The 22406-nt window shown below is 41.1% G+C and overlaps 1 protein-coding gene across 1 annotated transcript; it reads right to left on the minus strand.

Annotated features, from left to right (window-relative positions):
• Positions 1-8653: 8653 nt before the first annotated feature.
• Positions 8654-21332, minus strand: LOC134586439 (CSC1-like protein 1). The gene is made up of 7 exons (XM_063441950.1): positions 21266-21332; positions 19379-19485; positions 14002-14072; positions 13466-13531; positions 12534-12696; positions 8964-9013; positions 8654-8720 (listed from the first exon to the last, which is right to left on the minus strand). Exons 1-7 carry the CDS (start codon positions 21330-21332, stop codon positions 8654-8656), a joined length of 591 nt encoding a protein of 196 aa, XP_063298020.1.
• Positions 21333-22406: the final 1074 nt, after the last annotated feature.

Here is a 22406-nt window from a genome sequence, read left to right on the forward strand (position 1 = left end):
CATACATCCAATTTCAATAAAAGTTGCATATTCAGACTCAGCATCCATCAAACATAAACCCTTCCAAAAATCAGCCAAATCCCTCCAGTGGATCAAAAGTTAGCTGGAAGTCCTTTATGACCGACCGCAAGCACAATTTCCTGCCCAAAACAGTTCCATAGATTTGGGCTGTGCGGCCGGTCAATTTCATGCGAAAAAACGACTAAGTCCCATTTCGAACGGGACTTAGTCTCTGGAGCTGCAAGTTCCGTATGGGAGAAGGTAAGGGTCAGCGGTGTTCGGCAGAATGTGTAGCCGATTTTAGTTCCACAGAATCTTTAACATACACCGCTGACCAAAATGGCCGCCGCCACGTGTTCGGCTGCCGAATGGCGGCCACCCAGCGCTCGGCAATTAACCTGCAGTAACCTCCCAGCCTGGGAGGTAAATTGCCTGCACACTTTAACTTCTGGGTGGTCCGCCTGTGTGGTACTTGGTTCAGTAAGCCCTATTTACTGAACCAAGAAGGGGAAAGCCAGGAACAAGTTATTTTAAAGGTCTGGGGACATAGTCTTAAAGGGGCATTGTTCAGCAAAGTCACAATATGTCCCCAGACGGTTCTTAAAGGGCCATACACACCAATAAAAGTTAATAGTTTTTCAGGGGCACAATCTTCCAGGGGCCATAGTCATGAGGCAGGAGGCTGGCACATAGGCTTCTCCACAATCCAGGGAAGCATGGCAATTTTTCATTTAAAGGGCCAGTTACAAATAACGATTTGTAACACAAATTATGTGCAAGGGGTTATAATAAAAACACCCTAGAGAAAGAGATCCGTTCCATAGGTTCTCTAGAACGAAGTAGACTTTTGGAGGATAAACCGCCTGGGACGGGAGGGAATGGCAACTTTAGGTCCTCTTTTGTCACACAATATAACACTGACCACTTTAAGATAAAAAGAAGTTTAAGTGAATTCTGGCCCATTTTACAACAGGATCCCATTCTGGGTAGCTCACTGTCTGAACGTCCGATGGTGATTTTAAGCTCCCAGCTATTCTATTAAAACCAATAGATCTAATGGATCCTCGGATTCATGTTGCTTTAGAGGATGCAGTAGCTGTAAAGCCTGCACCACCGCCCATATGGGAAGAACCAAGGAATTCAGCAGTTTTGTTACTGGAGAATCTTTTGGGATCAAATCACCGATCAGTTGCCACACGGACCATGTAGTATATTTACTGCGGTGTCCGTGTGGCAAGCAGTATGTGGGACGTACACAACGTATTTTAAAGGTTAGAATCTTGGAACATCTAAACAACATACGTAAGGGACTTGTCACCCATTCTGTTTCCGCCCACTGCTCCAATTGTCCTTTTTTTCATTTAGAGAATTTCAATGTATGGGGATTGAGCATGTTCTGCCTTACTGGCGGGGGGGGGGGGGGGACAGAGTCAAGAAATTATCCCAAAGGGAAACCTTTTGGATACACAAGTTGAGGACCTTGGAACCAAAAGGTTTAAACATTGGGATTGATCTGGTGTGTTTTTTGGAGTAATCATTACAAGTTCTTTCTGAATAAGGAGTGCCATCAGTCTAATTATATCGGACATTGGGGATACCCTTTTTTTCTTTTCTTTGAGGACATAAGAAAATAACAAAATTTAATTTGTGTATATATATATAATATCAAAAATATATATAAAATAATCAATTTGAAAAATAGTAACAATGATAAATATAAAATAAATGTAATTCACACTATGCAGTTATGTGTACTGACCAGGTATTTACTACAATTCATAACTAACAATATTGAGGGAACATTTTTAAAGTTAATTGGTTATGTTTTTTATTTTTTATCCATATAGGTGTTAGTCACCTTAATAGTTTTTCAAAGGTATCTGTCACTTTAATAGTTTCACAGAGGAGTCTATCACTGGAAATAGATTTGTAGACAAGAGGTTTGTCACTTTAATAGATTTATAGAGGAGTCTATCACTTTAATAGTTCTGCAGAGAAGGGGTTTGTCCTCTTCACCGATTTATGGAGGTGTCTGTCACTTTAAATAGATCTGCAGACAAGGTGTTTGTTATTTGAACAGACATGCAGATACCATATAATGGTGTCTAATCACGAAATTTTGTCACATTATAATTTTTTATTAAAGTAATGAATGGTGTCTATATATGATTTACTGATTCGTTTTTCTCTTTTTTTAGAGATTAATTGCATTTTCATTTGTATTTTGAGTCTTTATTGATTATTTTAAATGTATGAGGATGTCTTTGATTGAGTTAGCTGTGTAATGATAACTGAGCATGTGCAGACTGCCTTTGGAACGCATGTGGAACGCACGTGGAACGCGGAAGTGAAAGAGAACGTCCACTTCCGGTTCCGGCGTTTTGGAAAAAAGCACTCGTTTTTTAGGCATTGATATGCCGAAAATGGAATCAGCTGGATGACACCATCCCTGGACCAATGAAGAGTTGCCCAGAGGACACCCCCACACTTTGGACCAATGGGACATTGGGATTAGCCCTATTTATAGTGATTATTGTTAGGGTGAGTAGGATGTGTATATTTTTTTACAATCTGCAATATTGCTGGTGATTTCTTTTACTGTGCGGTCCCTGATGAAGTTCCTGTGTTGAACGAAACGCGTTGGACCTATTGCTGCACTTTTATATTTTATCTTTTTTTTTTTTTTAATTCTTTATTTTTGCAGTGCTTAGCTTTAACACACGCTTGTATCGCCACAATAGCGGGCAGGGCCGCCATCAGGGGGTGACAACCGTGACAGTTGTCACGGGCCCGGCGGCCCTGGGGGGCCCGGACTGCTCTGGCAGTCCTGGGCCCCACTTTCCCTCTCTGCACACATAGATAGCGAATATCGCTATCTATGTGTGCAGCCCCGGGCCCCCGGCTTCCCAGTTACCGCAGAGGGGGCCCAGGCAGCACACAGCTTCTCTTCTTCTCGTTTCTGCTAATAACTCTCGCGAGACCCGGTTGCCATGGCAACGCTCCGCGGGTCTCGCGAGAGTTATTGGAGGAGAGAAGAGAAGAGGCTGTGTGCTGCCTGGGCCCCCTCTGCGGTAACAGGGAAGCCGGGGGGCCCCTCCATGCCACCGGACCACCAGGGATGGAATCTCCCCCCTCCCTAGACACAGGTAAGCAGGGAGGGGGGAGAAACAATTTTTTTTTTTAATTATGTTAAAATGCCCCCCCCCCTCTCCCCCACACCCCAGCACATTTACACACACACACTGCATACACTGACACAACACACACACACACACTGCATACACTGACACAACATACACACACACACTGCATACACTGACACAACACACACACACACTGCATACACTGACACAACACACACACACACACACACACTGCATACACTGACACAACACACACACACACACACACTGCATACACTGACACAACACACACACACACTGCATACACTGACACAACACACACACACACACACTGCATACACTGACACAACACACACACACACACACTGCATACACTGACACAACACACACACACACACACTGCATACACTGACACAACACACACACACACTGCATACACTGACACAACACACACACACACACTGCATACACTGACACAACACACACACACACTGCATACACTGACACAACACACACACATACTGCATACACTGACACAACACACACACACTGCATACACTGACAACACACACACACACACTACATACACTGACATAGCACACACACTGCATACACTGACACAACACACACACACACACTACATACACTGACAGCACACACACACTACATACACTGACACAACACACACACATTGCATACACTGACACAACACACACACACATTGCATACACTGACACAACACACACACACACTGCATACACTGACACAACACACACACACTACATACACTGACACAGCACACACACTGCATACACTGACACAACACACACACACACTATATACAATAACACAACACACACACACTACATACACTAACACAACACACACACTCTGCATACACTGACACAACACATTCTGCATACACTAACACAACACACACTGCATACACTAACACAACACACACTCTGCATACACTGACACAAAACACTATGCATACACTGACACAAAACACTATGCATACACCAACACAACACACTATGCATACACCAACACAACACACTCTGCATACACCAACACACTCTGCATACACCAACACAACACACTCTGCATACACTGACACAACACACTCTGCATACACTGACACAACACACACTGCATACACTAATACAACACACACTGCATACACTAACACACACACTGCATACACTAACACAACATACATACTGCATACACTAACACAACAAACACACTGCATACACTAATACAATACACACACTGCATTCACTAATACAACATGCACTCTGCATACACTACACACTAACACACTCACTGCATCCACTATACTGACACACACTCTGCATTCGCTACACATTAACACACTCTGCATTCACTACACTAACACACACTCTGCATCCGCTACACACTAACACACTCTCTGCATTCACTACACATTAACACTCTGCATTCACTACACTAACACACACTCTGCATCCACTACACACTAACACACTCTCTGCATTCACTACACTAACACACACTCTGCATCCGCTACACACTAACACACTCTCTGCATTCACTACACATTAACACTCTGCATCCGCTACACACTAACACACTCTCTGTATTCACTACACATTAACACACTCTCTGCATTCACTACACTAACACACTTTCTGCATTCACTACACTAACACACTCTCTGCATTCACTACACATTAACACACTCTCTGCATTCACTACACATTAACACACTCTCTGCATTCACTACACATTAACACACACTCTGCATTCACTACAAATTTACACACACACTACATTCATTACAATGACACACTCTGCATTCACTACACCCCAACACACACTCTGCATTTATTACACACTAACACACACTCTGCATTCACTAAACTATGCACACACTCTGCATTCACTACACTAACATACACTCTGCATCAACTGTGCACACAGCATCCACTACACAAACATCCTGTATTCACAGTACACACACTACATCCACCACAAATTGAAACACTCTGCATTCACTATACACAGACACTGTGTCTAATACACACACTACATCCACTACATCCACTAAACACATTTCATCTAGTACATACAAACACTACATTCACTACACAAACACACACTACATCACTGTACACACACTACATCCACTACTCAAACACTCTCTGCATTCACTACACATTAACACTCTGCATTCACTACACTAACACACACTCTGCATCTGCTACACACTAACACACCCTCTGCATTCACTACACATTAACACAGTGCATTTACTACACTAACACACACTCTGCATCCGCTACACACTAACACATTCTCTGCATTCACTACACATTAACACACACTCTGCATTCCCTACACATTAACACACACTCTGCATTCCCTACACATTAACACACACTCTGCATTCCCTACACATTAACACACACTCTGCATTCACTACACATTAACGCACACTCTGCATTCACTACACATTAACACACTCTGCATTCACTACACATTTACACACACTCTGCATTCACTGCACTAACACACACACTACATTCATTACACTGACACACTGCATTCACTACACACTAACACACACTCTGCATTCATTACACACTAACACACACTCTGCATTCACTAAACTATGCACACACTCTGGATTCACTATACTGACACACACTCTGCATTAACTGTACACACAGCATCCACTACACAAACATCCTGTATTCACAGTACACACACTACATCCACCACAAATTGAAACACTCTGCATTCACTATACACAGACACTGCGTCTAATACACACACTACATCCACTACAGACACTGCATCCACTAAACACATTTCATCTAGTACATACAAACACTACATCCACTACATCCACTACACAAACACACACTACATCACTGTACACACACTACATCCACTACTCAAACACACTCTGCGTTCACTATACACACTGCATCCGCTACACAAACACACACTCTGCATTCACTGCACAAACAGTATCTAATACACACAAACACTACATCCACTACACACATTCTAATTCACTTCCACTATACACACCACATTCAGTCCCGCATCATTGTCAGCAGACTAGGTAGGGCGTGGGCGGGCCCGGGAGGGAGGGGGAGGGGGGGCCCAGACCTTGTGCTTTGTCAGGGGCCCCAAAATTTCTGATGGCAGCCCTGATAGCGGGTACAAGCCGATGAATTAATACATATTTTACAGCATCATGGCATCATTAACAGCACTTTTTTTTAAATGTGAAAACAAACATGGTTACACGGAAAGTCTACATATAGTGTTTAGTAGGATAGTAACTGGTTAGTCCTGGAACCTGTGGAATTAACATGCTAGGTGAACGTATCTAGCTCTTGCTTATAGTGTAAAGTATCATTGCTGTACTATCTAGACAAAGAAATGATTATGCTTAACAAGATATGAAGCCACTGGGGACAAGCTTTACCAAAAATAACATTAATTTGCACTTAAGTTGAGTTTAAGTGGGGGTAGCAGAAAACTTAGATTGTGTCAATAAGCTCACTGCTTGAAGGCTACTAGATGGTTAAGGAGTTGAAGCATTATTCAGCAGTGGGATGTTAACTAACCTCTGTACTATGCATGGTATTTAAGCTTGGTATCATGTTTTGCTATGCATGGATTTACATTTACCTGACATTAGGTTATGCAGTAAATATATGTGAGTGACCTTAGGCTAGCAAATATACAATGTAGGCTAGGTGACTCCGTTATGCCTGGGTCTGAAACTCTCTCCCCGCACGGCTCCTTTGTTTCTAGCCGCGTTTAACCGATGCCCTCTGCTAATAGCCTCGGATCCCTGCCATATGGGTTACAAGAGTCCTGCTTTACTGTGCCTCTCCGGCCTCCAGCTGTAGTGCAGGTCCCCTCTCCGACCGTGTGGTTCTCTCGCGTTGCAGTGATGGCTTGTTGCCGTTTCTCGAGGAAGGTGAGGGCTGTCCATAGGAGCGCGTGGCATGGCCGGGTGTTTCTCTTGAGGAGCTGTGGCCTGCGTGCACTGCGGGGTATGCAGGAGCTTAGCTGCCCGATTTGGGTGTCTGTGTGGGACCTCCGCTTTGCCAACCGCCGTGCTGCTTGTGGTTTGAGCGTGGGTCTATTCCTCTGGATGTTTATCCGCTTGGGGTTGGAGTGAGGTGTAGTCGCTTTGTTTCGGGAAGCTTTCCGGCTGCCGGAGTGGCTGGGTGTGCGCACCCCTGTATGGGCCCCCTGCCCCGAGCTGGGTGGATGGACTGCCGCTGCTGCTTGTTTCTTTTTAGCAGGTGAGACGTTGTAGGGAGGTCTGAGTTGTAAGCGCCTCCAGAATGCTTGGCATATTTGCTCGAACCGGTGCTCGAATTGTATTCTCCAGCGCTGGAGCTCTGGGTCTTCGTTTTTCTGCTGCAAGTGCTGTGCGGCGGCCATCTTGGGCGCAGCGCGTGGCTCTCTGCTCGGTATGAGTGATTCTTGTGGTAGGTGAGCAGGAGTCCCAAGCTTGGACCGGGATATCCCCCACCGGTCCATAGGGGGGGGTGACGGGAGGACTGCAGAGCCGCGCAGTGCGGGCCCCATGTCGGGGGATCGGCCGCCTCCCCCGGCACTCGGGTCTCTCGCCATGTTAGGCCTCAGTCGCGGATCTCGGCGATCCGGCATGAAAAGTGGCTTGCGTGACATCTGTGTAGTCAGCTTAGCTTTGCCTGTCGTGTGGTCGCCCAGTTTTATGTTTTCTGGGCTGTTTTGTGCCTTTTCGCCGTCGTTTAATGTTCTATAGAGCAGGAGCTGAGCCCACATGCGTCCACTCAGCTCGGCGTCCAGGCCCCGCCCCCTTTATATTTTATCTTTATGGTGTTGTTCTACCTTTTAAAGAGAATAAAATTATGAATATTTTCTACTACTACTCACCTGGAGTCCTGTGTCCCATTGGCTGCTCGACATTTGCAAAGGATACCAGTATCCCCCCATATCTTCTGGGGTGGCATCTTGAATGCTCTTTTATCTCCACTATCTCGTGAGTGCATCCATTTAAGCGCACTATTCACTGTATATACTGTATCACACTATTGGTTTTTTTTTTTGTATGTTCCCTCCATAGACTGTACAGCCGTATCCCATTTCTGCTTGTGGTTCTAAAAATAGAGGCCACTGGCAAAGTTTTACCTTATGATTCAGGGATCCGAGGAGCTTGAGAGGTCCCAGACCTATATAAATCAAGCACATAACAATCGTGGTGATGATGAAGCACAGTATAAATATTGTTGTAGGAGCCTCAATTCCTATAGATATAAATGAAATGAATAAGTAATAAGACTGAGGGGTGCATGCATTTTGGAATTTCAATTTTGATGTTGGTCTCTTGTCCTATTCATTTTAAATGCAGAAATCCATCCTATGGTGCCTTGTCTAGCTTCATTTCAAATACGCCATGAGATGTATACTTCTCGCAATCGTCCTGCATCAGGAATGTTTGTAGCCCATCGTCAGCCAGGTGTTTCATCCTCTATGTCTATTACTACATAATCTTTGCGACTTGGTGTTGATTCATTCCTATGTATTTCAAATGCAGAAATCAACAATAAAAGATTAGGATATTATATAATAGATGGAAATAAAGTATCCTTCACATAAAATGTAATTACAAGATGCACCAAACCGTCCCACACACTCCTAACCACTCCAATCACCATATCTTCATTACAACTCACCATTCCTCCTATTTAATATAAATTCTTACATACACTGCATAGCCCTGTAAAACATTATGGATGCTGCTCCAACATGGCTACTTACCACTGGTATCTGACTTCTTCACTTTTTGATTCTTTGCCAGTTGGGGATTCCTACAAAAAACAGGTAACCAGGTAATTATAAACCAGCGCTGGTACAGTTCTCAACCTATAATTAGCAAGCCTTTTCCTGTTAGAGCCCTACCCATATACATGGCCATCTGAAGCTGCATTTTCTAAATGAAAATTTCTATATTTATAATTGTAGAGTCATGTATTTTGCTACTATCTGTTAAATATGTAATATTTTATAGGTTTAGGATTGTGGATTTATTTAAATGTAGTATTGTGTTATATTTAATAATGTGAGGATTGTTCACTTTATTCACCTGACATTTTCCCACCACAGCTTCACAGTACCCCAATATCCCGAAATGTATGCTTTCCTGCAAACACTTTTAAAGGGCCATCTATAGTGGTAGCTTAAACACGGCATGACCACATGGTGTGACTAAATCATCAAATGCATTAGCAAGGATAGGTGATTTCAAGAAAGATTTACTTTTTTTTTTGTGTGTGTTATCCTTACTGTGCATTTTGTATATATATATTTTGTCTTTCACTCAGTTTCTGTGCATCAAGCTGGTTAGTTATCACAGGTGTCTGTGCCGCGTGATACCGGTGTAAAGCAGCATTTCTTTATTTAATTTATATTTTTTTTTTTACTCTGTATGGCTGCCGCACCAAGCTGGGTACTTACCTCCGGCATCTGCATGTGTATCTGAGTAGTGTCCACGGATGTCTCTGATATAATCTGAAACGTTTCAGCTTTGACTGTTGCTCCTTTTTTGTGTGTCCAACAGACAGGAAACTATAAACTAGCGCTGATACAATATAGCAGTATTCTCAGCCAATAATTATCAATTCTATTCCAACCATAGCATACCGAAGTGGATCTTGTTGGATAGAACATCAGTAGAATAAGTATTTTCTATCGTTCCTTTATTTCCTCATGCTATTGGGTTACAGGACACAAACTCTTTTCCCTTTAAATACCCTTTGATCTTATTGACTTATATTGCGCGATTATATTAGGGAATCATACACTACGTTTTTTGTTTTGTTATTAATACCCGATATTAGAATGTAAAGACGTGGATAATGCAAACTTAGATGGACCAATAATTACGGATTAGGTCGGGAGTATTCAACCTACAAAACCACTGCACTATTAATGGACAAGAGTGAAATAGTGGCCCACGCCTTTAGTTATATGATATAATCTATTCCGCAAAATTACTGTACATTTGTGCCCACATTGACGGATTGTTTACTTATTGACAAACACTGTATGATTGCTGGATAATGTCTTATGTTAACTTTTACAAATATTTTCTTTTTTTTCTTTTTTTTTTTGTGAAACAGATTAAAAATAGAGGCCACTGGCAAAGTTTTACCTTATAATTCAGGCATCTGAGGAGCTTGAGAGGTCCCAGACCTTTATAAATCAAGCACATAACAATCGTGGTGATGATGGAGCACAGTATAAATATTGTTTTAGGAGCCTCGATTCCTATAGATATAAATGAAATGAATAAGTAATAAGACTGAGGGGTGCATGCATTTTGGAATTTCAATTAATAAATTCAGAGCTGTACATACATAGCATATACCTGTGCAATCTACATATCAAGTTGCCGTGGACATTTTATATCATGAGTACATCTTGCAATTAAACATAAAATGTATGTAAAGATTTTTATAATACTCTACATTACACACACGAGAAGACATGGTGCAGCAGGTCTCTTTAAACATAGAATATGAAACAAGATTAAATAAATACTTTAGCCCTTCGAAACACATGATTGAGGTAAAGAGCTGATGGGAGTAACATATTAGCCCCAGGGGGTAAACTGGGGATGGGGAAAATGGCTAATTAACTACATGGTACAGAAAAAAAAAAAAAAAAAAGAGCTGCTATCCTGGCTTTGCGACAAATGTAAAAATCAGTGGCACCACAGAAGAAGGTGGTATTAATTGCAAGAGCTACCTACATTGTACCCACACTGTACTTAGTAACATTCCCGGTGTATACCCTACTACCGGGTACTACTATATAGGCACCCAGACTACTTTATCTCCCTGTCAGTTCATCATGTAAAACACGGCCGTTGTATTGCTGTTATTTATCGTCCCCCTGGTTCCCCTCTTCTCTTCCATGACCACTTTGCTGCCTGGCTACCCTATTTCCTCTCTTCTAATATTCCATCCCTAATTCTCTGGGACTTCAATATTCCTATGAACCCACCTTTGACCTCTGCAGCCTCTAAACTACTTTCAATTACTTCCTCCATCGGGCTATGACAGTGGGCTAATTCTCCCACCCATGTAGCTGGCAATCCCCTTGACCTAATCGTCTCTTACTGTGTGTCTGTATGTGTCTGTGTCTGTATGTCTCTGTATGATTATTTCTGTGTTTGTATTACCCTTATTTTAAACGAGGCTGGGGGGGCACCAAAATGCATCTTCGCCTGTGTAACTAAAAATCCTAGCACCGGTCCTGCCTAGGAAACAGATTTGGAGGACAAATGCAATGTTTTCTGCATTAAAAATTACATCAAAAAGCTGTTTAACAATTACTTCTAGTGAATAATCCACAAGGTTACATTCAGACACACAGACGCTTACCAAGATTCAAAAACGACCAGCAAAACAGCCACAAGAGACCAAATATAGGGCCTGTCACAGCTAGAAAGATGGCTTTGAAATGAATTTTCTTGTCCAGTTGTACTGGATCGAAGGCAAAGGACACGTTGTACCGATCAACAATGTGCCTATGAACAATATACACCAGTCCTGAAAGAGAATATATGAAATATATGTGTTAACGCATGGAGAATGTGTGCTGAATCCAGTGTAACTCCTGCTTTGCAATCAGTCATAGGTCAATGATTTCAAAACCCAGAATGAAAATAAAAGCTATTTTCAGAACTTCAACCTATTTACCTGTCTCTATAGAAGACCTTCATGCTTTTTCAAATATGAGAATGTTATCCCCTTGGTAAGCTACAAGGTTAAAAAAAAACCTTACAAATGGAAAAGTGATTTCTTTTTTTGTTTCCCAAATAATTTACAGTTTCAATGTAATCTTAATTATTTTATTTTTTTCTGGACTCAACTAAAACAGAACTGTTTATGACAGAGGCAGCACTTCCAGTTACGTTTGCAGCCTGCACTCCCTTACTCTGTGCAGTGAAAATTTGGAGGCTTGACTAAAATAAATCTTAACTCTTGCTACTTTCTTTTGGTAACTAGCCCATACCAGGGGACATCACAGCAGTGAGGTCTCCATGTTCCGATTCTGATAATCTATTAACAGTTATACGATTACAGATACCTTGATAAACATAATGCATCCTAAACATTTACATACCAAATAGAGCAATTAGGGGATTGGTTAAACTGTAAGCCATGATGACTGTAAAGGTGAAGATCATATCTGCATACATGACTCCAAGCTCAATCTGATAGACCTGGTTCTGTAAAATAATGAAATAATAGTAATTACCATAAATCAATTGCAGTTAATGTCATAGTCATTCTACTCCAAATTATAGAATCAGTAGTTTACCTTCCGTATGGTGTTCCTTTCTCCTGCAGACTTTGCAGTCACCATATTCCATACAAAATAGAAGACATCTGGAAAACGAATCAAATTTGTTCCTTTTCTTACAAACGCGGAGTTGATTATGTAATTTACAAAGAATGCTCCTTGGTTGGGAAGGAGCAAACATCTAAGGAGAAAGGAACAGTGTTAACATGGGCTGATAAATTATGACACATCATGGCAGAAGTACGTAAAAAAGACAGCAGGGTGTAGAGAAGACACAGTTGATCTAAATTCAGATTACAGGTAATAGAGAATATGCCTCCCCTAGACAGGGCTGAAATATTTATAATTATTACAACACAAAAGGATAATCTGAATAGGGAACTCAAGTCAGGACCCTGTGACATGAATAGGCCATTTGACTTGCCACCCTTTCTGTGAGACAATCAGATTACCCACACGGAAGCTTGTTTGGTATATTTTCAGGGTGCATTTGATTTCAGCTTTTGTATATTCTTGGCTTATTTCTCAACATAAAATATGTTTTTATATATAAGACAATTGTGCAATGCGTAACTTTCCAGGGTAACGGTTACGCCCCCTTACTAAGCATCCACATAAAACACCAAATACGGCTGCGTTGACCCTGGACTTAATTAATTGGCCGTGATTATGGGTACCCATCTGAGAAGGAAGAATTTGTGAGTGCCCATTAATTGCCTAGAATAATATTGGCAGGATTAAAAGAAATAAAGAAGGATGGGACAGAAAGAGAGATACAAGGGGAGACACCATGACGGAGAGGGATGGGACAAAGCTGGCAGGACAAAAGAAGATATACAACAGGAGTCATAGAATTGGAGAGGAAAGTCAGTATACAGAGAGGTGATATATATAAGAAATATATATAAAATATAATATATGAAAATATAAGACAAAATCTTGTTACGTACTCCAAGCGTTCAACACCTTCCCAGTCCTCCTCACTGCCTAACAGCCACTGGAAAAAGAAGTCCATACTGGAAAATGGAAATACAAGGGTGGTTACATAGACTGATTTCAGCCAGGTTAAGTACCCAAGATCACCTATGGTGAACTAAGCATGGTCAAGCACCATGAATGCTTCCTAGCATGGCTCTGCTCTGTGGACATGCCGCAGGGAGAGTGATCTTGATTTGGATAATGGCTGATCCAAGATGGCTTAATGTGGCAGAAGAAGAAGGTTTTCCTCAGAGGCCAGTGATAGGCTGAAAGGGTCATTCTATCCCTGATTGCCTCATGTGAGTAGCAGTATGTACTATTACTGGCAATGGGAAGCCTTTGATAGGCTGAAATCGGCAGCTGAGGCACACAACCTATCAATGGTGACCAAGGCAGGCTTTTCTGGTGTCTACGGAGGTTGGAGAACCAACTTTGGGTTAAACCATTCACACACCGTGTCTTTAAAAGAGGTAGAAGTGAAAGAAGTAAATGCAAAGTTTATTCTAACCTGAGGAGGCCGAGCAATGGTAAAATCAGCACCATGAAGATGAGCAACAGAAAAAGTTTGAACATGCAGACCTGTAAAAAAATATAACATTGTGAACACAAAAAGATATCTCAGAGATTCCCACAATTCTAAAACCTGACGGTTACTCTATCATTAGATCAGGAGTGCATGAATAGTTTGCAGGTAGCATAGCCAGAGCTTTGCAACTTCTGCAGTCAACTACTTCATACTAAAACTACCTTGGTTACAAAGGCAGAAGCAGTAATTCTTCCTATACTACAACTACTTGGCCCGGGTGGTTTGTAGCCACAGTGGCTTTTGCAGATTACTGCACTTATAAGAAACAGGAAACTCTATACGGTAGCCTTTCAATATGGCAACCTATAAAAAATGTGCAAAAAATCAAACAGATCTCTGTGAATTAGTGGTATACATATAAGAACATAACCTGGAAAAAGAACTACTGGTTGGTGACATGTGACGTAACATCACTATACACAGTCATCCAACACGAATTGGGACTAAAAGCGGTTAGGAATATTCTATATAGAGACTCACAGTTACAGATGGGACAAGTTGAGTTTCTAATTGAGTGCATCAATTTTATCCTGACTCACAATTTTTTCTGGCATGATGAGGAGATCTATTTACAAGTCACGGGAACTTCTATGGGGACAAGGTTCGCACCCAGTTATGCCAATATGTTTATGGCATATTGGGAAGACATGAATATATGGAGCGAGCATTCATGGGTAGCGAACCTGGTCCTCTATAGAAGGTATATCGATGACTGCTTTTTTATTTGGGAAGGGGAAGAACATGAACTCTCCATGTTTTTAGGACACATGAATAACAATAGATCCAACTTGTCCTTCACTTCTAAACACAGCACCACTAGTGTGGATTTTTGGATTTAGTCCTCTATGTAGAAGAGGGAAATTTAAAATCAAAAACCTTCTTTAAGATGGTAGAAGTGAATAGCTTTATTCTAAGAACAAGTTGCCATCATCCACCGTGGCTGACTAATGTCCCATATGGACAGTTCCAAAGAATAAAGAAGAATTGCACAGATCCTATAACCTGCGAACAACAGCTAGAGTTGGTTAAACAACAATTTATAGAGAAAGCATATGAACCTGAGCTTTTAGAACTAGCACTCAATAAAGTTAAAGACTTGGAAAGAACCACTCTTATAATCCACTCAAGAAAGACAAGGAGAATTCACAGAATTTTAAGTGTCCCATCATTTTTAACTACAGTAGTCATGCACACCTACTAAGGAGAACTATTAAGAAGCATTGGCACTTTTTACACAAGGACCCAATTCTAGCTCCACTTTTACCTCAGAAACCAAGGATAATTTTCAGGGGTGCACCTACAATTAGGAATCAGTTGGTACACAGCTATAGACAATCAAAACCTAAAACACACTTTCTGAACACAGAGAAGGGGTTCTTTAAGTGTGGGAACTGCAGTGTATGCAAAACCACAGGTCCCCCTTACAGAGGAATCTCTAGTTTTGAATCTTTAGTCACCAAAAAATCATACAACATAAAGGAGTGTATTACGTGTCACTCCAAGCAAGTGATATACCTTTTAGGTTGTCCATGTGGACTACAATATGTAGGACAAACCAAAAGAATGCTGAAAACGAGACTTAAAGGACCACTCTAGTGCCAGGAAAACATACTCGTTTTCCTGGCACTAGAGTGCCCTGAGGGTGCCCCCACCCTCAGGGACCCCCTCCCGCCGGGCTCTGGAAAGGGGAAAGTGTTTAAAACTTACCTTTTTCCAGCGGTGGGCGGGGAGCTCTCCTCCTCCGATCCTCCTCGTCTCCTCCCCATTGGCTGAATGCGCACGCATTCAGCCGGTCACATAGGAAAGCATTCATAATGCTTTCCTATGGACGCTTGAAAATCACAGTGAGAATCACGCAAGCGCCTCTAGCGGCTGTCAATGAGACAGCCACTAGAGGAAATAGGGGAAGGCTTAACCCATTCACAAACATAGCAGTTTCTCTGAAACTGCTATGTTTATGAAAAAATGGGTTAACCCTAGAAGGACCTGGCACCCAGACCACTTCATTAAGCTGAAGTGGTCTGGGTGCCTAGAGTGATCCTTTAACGAACATATATATAACATCAAAAGGAAATTTGATAAACACTCTGTGTCTAGACACTTCATGGAGTACCATGGGAGTGACCCAGGCTGCCTCACTTTCTGTGGAATACAAAAGGTTAATATTCCATGGAGAGGGGGAGAACTGGCTAAGAAATTAATATATCAAGAAATGTTGTGGATTTTTAACTTAAAAACTTTGGCGCCATTAGGTCTGAATGTGGACCTAGAACTTGTAAATATCCTATAATCAACTTCTATATATGGCACCTAGACATGGAATTTTTAAACTTAAGGCGAACCATACTTTATTAGTTTTTTATAAGCGGAGTATACTGCATTTTAAGAATTTTCAGTTTCTAACTTTCCACACTTGAGACTCTTTCATTATTAGGTGTTATTTGAAGTTACAGACTATAATATGGGGCTTCTGTTCCCCTCATTTGCATTCTAGGAATACTGACATAATATATATATTTTCCCGACCACCTTTGCCCGTTTTAGGGTATTGATATGTTGCTCTACCCTATGAATACCTCTAGAAGGTGAATATGGGCACTAGATTTTACTAAGCATATCCACTATATTATCATAAATTGTACTTTTTAAATTGTATTTCTTAAATGGGATTTTTCCATTTGTATATTTTTTTTAACTGCATTGTCAAAATTATATATTTTTTTATATTTTATTTTTGGATAACCTTTTAAGAAATATTTCTCCATTTATCTTTACTCAACGATTGATGACGATTTTTTTCTCATTTTTATGATTTTTTTCTCATCATTATTATTATTTTTTTCCCTCACTTTACTTATGACTGTGCCCTTTTTATTAATGGGTATAAATGAGGGAAGTTTAAAAGTCATTATAATTAACTGTACTATGTATATATGGAATATACCACCTACCTCTTGTTTTATAATGTACTCTATTTTCCTCTGCATGAATACAACCTATGTACTATAATGTTTCCTCCAAAATGTTTTCTCTATATTTTATAATTTATATTAGGTATTTGTATTTTATATACTTTTATGTTAAAGAAGGACCGGATTTTATTTATCCTCTGTATTTTATGTGTTAAATACTATGAGACGATCAGCAGTTTATTATTAGTTGATCAGATGGAAATGTATTTAAAGATGTCCTGTTCAGCCGATACACTATCTTGAAAAAGCCCGGCAAAGCGGGTGAAACGCGTTGAAGTGTCATCGGGTGCAGAGGTCTGATGTCCACAGCCGGCTTAGAGTCAACCACACGCTGATGCTCCCATCTTGCAGGCTAGAACCCACCGTATCAGCGCTGAGATCGGGCGGGAACTTTTGAATACTGCTGAGAACAGCGGACGGTAAACGGCTGCACAGCCTCTGACTATACAAAGTGTATTTTGTGATATCTTGGAAACAAGTATCACTACTTGCTAACGTAAGGGTTCCATTTGGGGGGAAGGGTATCTTTTTACTTATTAAATACGGTTTTACACTATGCAAGCTCTTTTTTGTATCTTTTGAAGGTATTATCCACGAAAAAAGCTACAGTGTATCTCCTACTACAATACAAGATTAACCCCTTCAAGACTCTCTTATAAGACTGTATGGACTCTTAAGCAAGTTTTCTTTTACTTATTTTTTGTGCATAAGTCTAACTTACTGTGGGATTCAAGTGTTCTTATATGTATACCACTAATTCACAGAGATCTGTTTGATTTTTTGCCCATTTTTTATAGGTTGCCTTATTGAAAGGCTACCGTATATAGCGCTGACATTTTTTATTCATATACTTAGGGCACAATCTTTAAGGAGTTTTGCTTTATGTCTAGCTGCTAAACCTTATACCTACATATTTTATTTTATTTTATTCATATCTATATTTATTATTTAAGAGTGTGCTCTCCTGTATTTTAAATATTTATCTATTTCCATTCTTTCCTTAAAGAGGAAGAGCAGCATTTAGAGACATCATGTCTCTTTTTACCTATAGAGATCAATGTAAGATCGATTTAGCTTTAAAACAAGATGAAGCACCACTATCAAACAGAGATAGTATTCATTGGAGAAAACATATTTTTATTGGAGAAATGTATTATTAAAGAGATGAGAATTAAGCTAGAAATAGCGGCGTTGGAGAAATATTGGGATAATCGTATTATACCATGGGGTCTGAGACCGATGCTTCAATCAGCAGCTGATAAGGACGACATTGAATTCAATGTCGTCTGGGATCGTATTTTGGATCACTGCTCATTTGAACTCATTAACCATATTATTTGCACAAGGAAAAGAATGTTAACTAAACTAGATGAGGAAATAGGCAACTTGAAAGATATTTTAACACCATATCTGGAACTTCCAGATTGTGTTTTATTAATGGAAAAAATAGAGAAAAAGTTAGATAGAAATTTTGAAGAAACTATCAATATTAAGAAAAAGAAATTTGAGAGGGATCAACAAGACTTTCAGGAGAACAGGGTAAGAAACTACCATAAGAAGGGACACTTTCCAGAATAAACGCACAGAGTATGGGACTAGGGGCACACACAACCCCTATCAAGGAGATGGTGAAGCTAATAAGAATCATTATCACCACGAGATATCTAGATCTAAGCAATTTAACCCTACCCCAAAGACACCTAGAGAGAAAGGCTGGACTTTAGTAACCAATAAAAAACGGAAAAAATTCATCCAATTTCCAGTCTAAAGTACCACAACCACAACAGAAAACTTTTCCCCAAACAGAGCGAATGTCCAATAGATTTGAAGCACTATCACAAAAAGAGGACAACACATTTGAGAAGTCCAATAATCACTCTAATCACACTGGGGGGAAGGATTTTTTAGGACCACGCCATTTATTTACGAATCCCCGTTTTCAAAATCAGAAACCAAAAGAACGACTAAAGAGACCACACAGAGGGGATGTAGAGGAGGGAGAGGAGTACAGAGGAGGCTACCGTATATAGCGCTGACATTTTTTATTCATATACTTAGGGCACGATCTTTAAGGAGTTTTGCTTTATGTCTAGCTGCTAAACCTTATACCTACATATTTTATTTTATTTTATTCATATCTATATTTATTATTTAAGAGTGCGCTCTCCTGTATTTTAAATATTTATCTATTGTGCCATTACCTAATTAAAGGCCATAAATTGCTATGGTGCTTGGAGTGTCCCAGTTCTTGCATGCACAGCCATCTAAAAGTTACCCATCTAAATAAGTAGATACATTTACATTGCAGACAGATACAAAGGACTTACTTTGTCCAGTGACACTCCAATAGTGATGACTGGTAGACCATAGATCGCAACAGGCAAGAAAATAAAAACAGCGCGACTGCAGGGAAGCCGATTATTATACCAGATTTCTGTAAGAGCAAATAAAATAAAATCACATTAGATCAAATATTAGAGGCAGTCACTGTATTTATTATGATGAGCTTTACTACACACTGTATTGATGATAATGCAACTAAACAAGTCCAGGAGTCCATATATCCTTGGTACAATCAGAGGAGCTAATAGTCCATTACATTATAGAGACTGTCTGTACCCAGGTCTTGTAGAGGTGGTAAAAGTCCACTACTGTATACAGACTGTCTGCACCCAGGTCTTGTAGAGGTGGTAATAGTCCATTACATTATAGAGACTGTCTGTACCCAGGTCTTGTAGAGGTGGTAATAGTCCATTACATTATACATTATACAGACTGTCTGCACCCAGGTCTTGTAGAGGTGGTAATAGCCCATCACATTATAGAGACTGTCTGCACCCAGGTCTTGTAGAGGTGGTAATAGTCCATTACATTATACAGACTGTCTGCACCCAGGTCTTGTAGAGGTGGTAATAGTCCATTACATTATACAGAATGTCTGCACCCAGGTCTTGTAGAGGTGGTAATAGTCCATTACATTATACAGACTGTCTGCACCCAGGTCTTGTAGAGGTGGTAATAGTCCATTACATTATAGAGACTGTCTGCACCCAGGTCTTGTAGAGGTGGTAATAGTCCATTACATTATACAGACTGTCTGTACCCAGGTCTTGTAGAGGAGGTAATAGCCTATTACATTATACTGACTGTCTGTACCCAGGTCTTGTAGAGGTGGTAATAGTCCATTACATTATATAGACTGTCTGTACCCAGGTCTTGTAGAGGTGGTAATAGTCCATTACATTATATAGACTGTCTGTACCCAGGTCTTGTAGAGGTGGTAATAGTACATTACATTATAGAGACTGTCTGCACCCAGGTCTTGTAGAGGAGGTAATAGTCCATTACATTATACAGACTGTCTGAACCCAGGTCTTGTAGAGGTGGTAATAGTACATTACATTATACAGACTGTCTGAACCCAGGTCTTGTAGAGGAGGTAATAGTACATTACATTATATAGACTGTCTGCACCCAGGTCTTGTTCGTTCATGTATCCTTGTGAACTGGTCGTGTCCCAAGACCCAGACTGGGTGGGGGCATAAACATGGTTGGGCCAGGCCGGGGAAAGGGTGGGCATATGAGGGGTGTGTTGAACAGGATGCAGTACGGGGGTGGGGTCTGGTGCTACGGTAACTGGCATCAGAGTAGTAGTGGCGGAAATAGGGGTTGGTGGAGGAGGAGGAAGAGGAGGAGGGTCTTGTCTCGACTCCTGGCTGGCTTGCTGAGGGGGGAGAGGAACTAGGGAGGGGATAGGTAGGGTGAGGGGAGGAGAAGAGGGTGGAGGTATGTTGATGGAAGGATAGATGGGCGTGATGGGGTGAAAGGGTGGGGGAATGGGAGTGGTCTTTGAGTATGGAAGAGGGGCCGTTGTGGAAGGGGTGGGGTCAGGCACGTAATAGCGCCCATCTGCTTGCACTTCGTTTGTGGATTAGTGTCATCGTAAGGGGGGGTTTCACAGTTTTTGGAGGCTTATAGTACACATAAATGGTTTGTTTGCCACAGTCTTTTTGTTCAACCCATCCCTCACTATGGATAAGTTTTGCAACTCGAAACCATGCTTCCGCTGTATCTAACAACTTCTTGTCTGTTAGCTTGCCTCGTTTCTCTGTGAGCAACAATCGCCATTCTTCTGGTTGCAGCCTCCCCCCCTGTCTTTATATCTACTCCACACATCTTAGCAATTTTTCCCGCAGATTTTACCGCCTTTTCACCCTCCCTCTGCATTACAATGTCTACTTCTAGGCTGCCCCCGGTAGGGATCGAATATTTTTGACCCATTGTCACAGACAAGAAGAGAAAAGAAATAGAGAGAGAGAGAGAGAGATAGTAATATGGAGCTGATAAACAAACAGAACGTCTACTGTGCTCGACTGCCACGAGTGACCCCGTGCGTCTTCCCAAAACGTAGACTGGTCACCGGATCTATAGCCTCAACTGAGTATAGATCTTCATACGGTTCGAGGGGAGTATGACCACTCTCTCCTCTTGTCAGTAGGACATGAAACAGAGGCAGAAACAAATACACAGAAAATAATAAACAGGTAGGTGGTTTCTCTTTGTTCCTTTCAGTAAGAACTGATTCTTACATTAACTCTATCCGCCTTCCTTGACAGCCAGACGTATATCTCTTGCACCCTCAACCTCGGGGAGAAAGGGAGATCAGCCCCTGCACGTACGCACTTGTGGGCTTCTCACCTTTAAAACCTGTCCCTGCACACACGCAATTTTGTGGACTTTCCCCCTGTCCTAAGATGTGCTCACTATAAAACAGTCTGTCTGTATACTTTCTGAAGTATCTACAAGTATCTAAAACAGTTCACACATAGGGTCCATAGGATATCTCCCCCCAAAACATAAGTTCAACAATTCTGACAGAACTTAATATAATGACAGTATACAACAGGCAGGTAATGGGTTCTATAAATAATTGGACCGTAGCCAAGATATACCTGTCTTTGGTGTCCGCCGGAGCCGACGCTGAGAATCGTGGACTTACTGGCAAAGGACAGATAACGGCTTAATAAGTCACAAAGGGGGTTATTCTTACCGTGCGTCGGAGGTGATCAGTCTCCTGCTCTGTCCTTCACAGTTTGCCCCGCTCCTCTCCTGTTCGGCTTCGACAAACACAGGCCATGGCCCCACGTTGGGCGCCAAATTGATTTGGATCTCTCTGCCCTCTGTTTTCTATTGTCAGCTCTAATCAATATGTTCAAGGTGTGGCTCATGCATGAGGAGAGAAATAATCACACTGACACACAAAGTTCAGTAGCAAAGTTCCTTCTGAGTTTACTTCAAGATAGGGAGTGTTTTTTATAACCATTGAAAACGTCATAAAGTAATACGTATACATTG

This window comes from Pelobates fuscus, chromosome 2 (assembly GCF_036172605.1).
Source record: "Pelobates fuscus isolate aPelFus1 chromosome 2, aPelFus1.pri, whole genome shotgun sequence".
Lineage (NCBI taxonomy): Eukaryota > Metazoa > Chordata > Amphibia > Anura > Pelobatidae > Pelobates > Pelobates fuscus.

What these genes read in the sequence shown, in the direction of transcription:
- LOC134586439 (XM_063441950.1), bottom strand. Translation starts at nt 21,332, where the DNA reads ATGGGTCAAAAATATTCGATCCCTACCGGGGGCAGCCTAGAAGTAGAC. An exon ending in CCATTGCTCGGCCTCCTCAG is followed by an intron (nt 13,532 to 14,001) that starts GTTAGAATAAAC and finishes TCCATTTTCCAG; the next exon opens with TATGGACTTCTTTTTCCAGT. An exon ending in GAAGGTGTTGAACGCTTGGA is followed by an intron (nt 12,697 to 13,465) that starts GTACGTAACAAG and finishes CTTTCTCCTTAG; the next exon opens with ATGTTTGCTCCTTCCCAACC.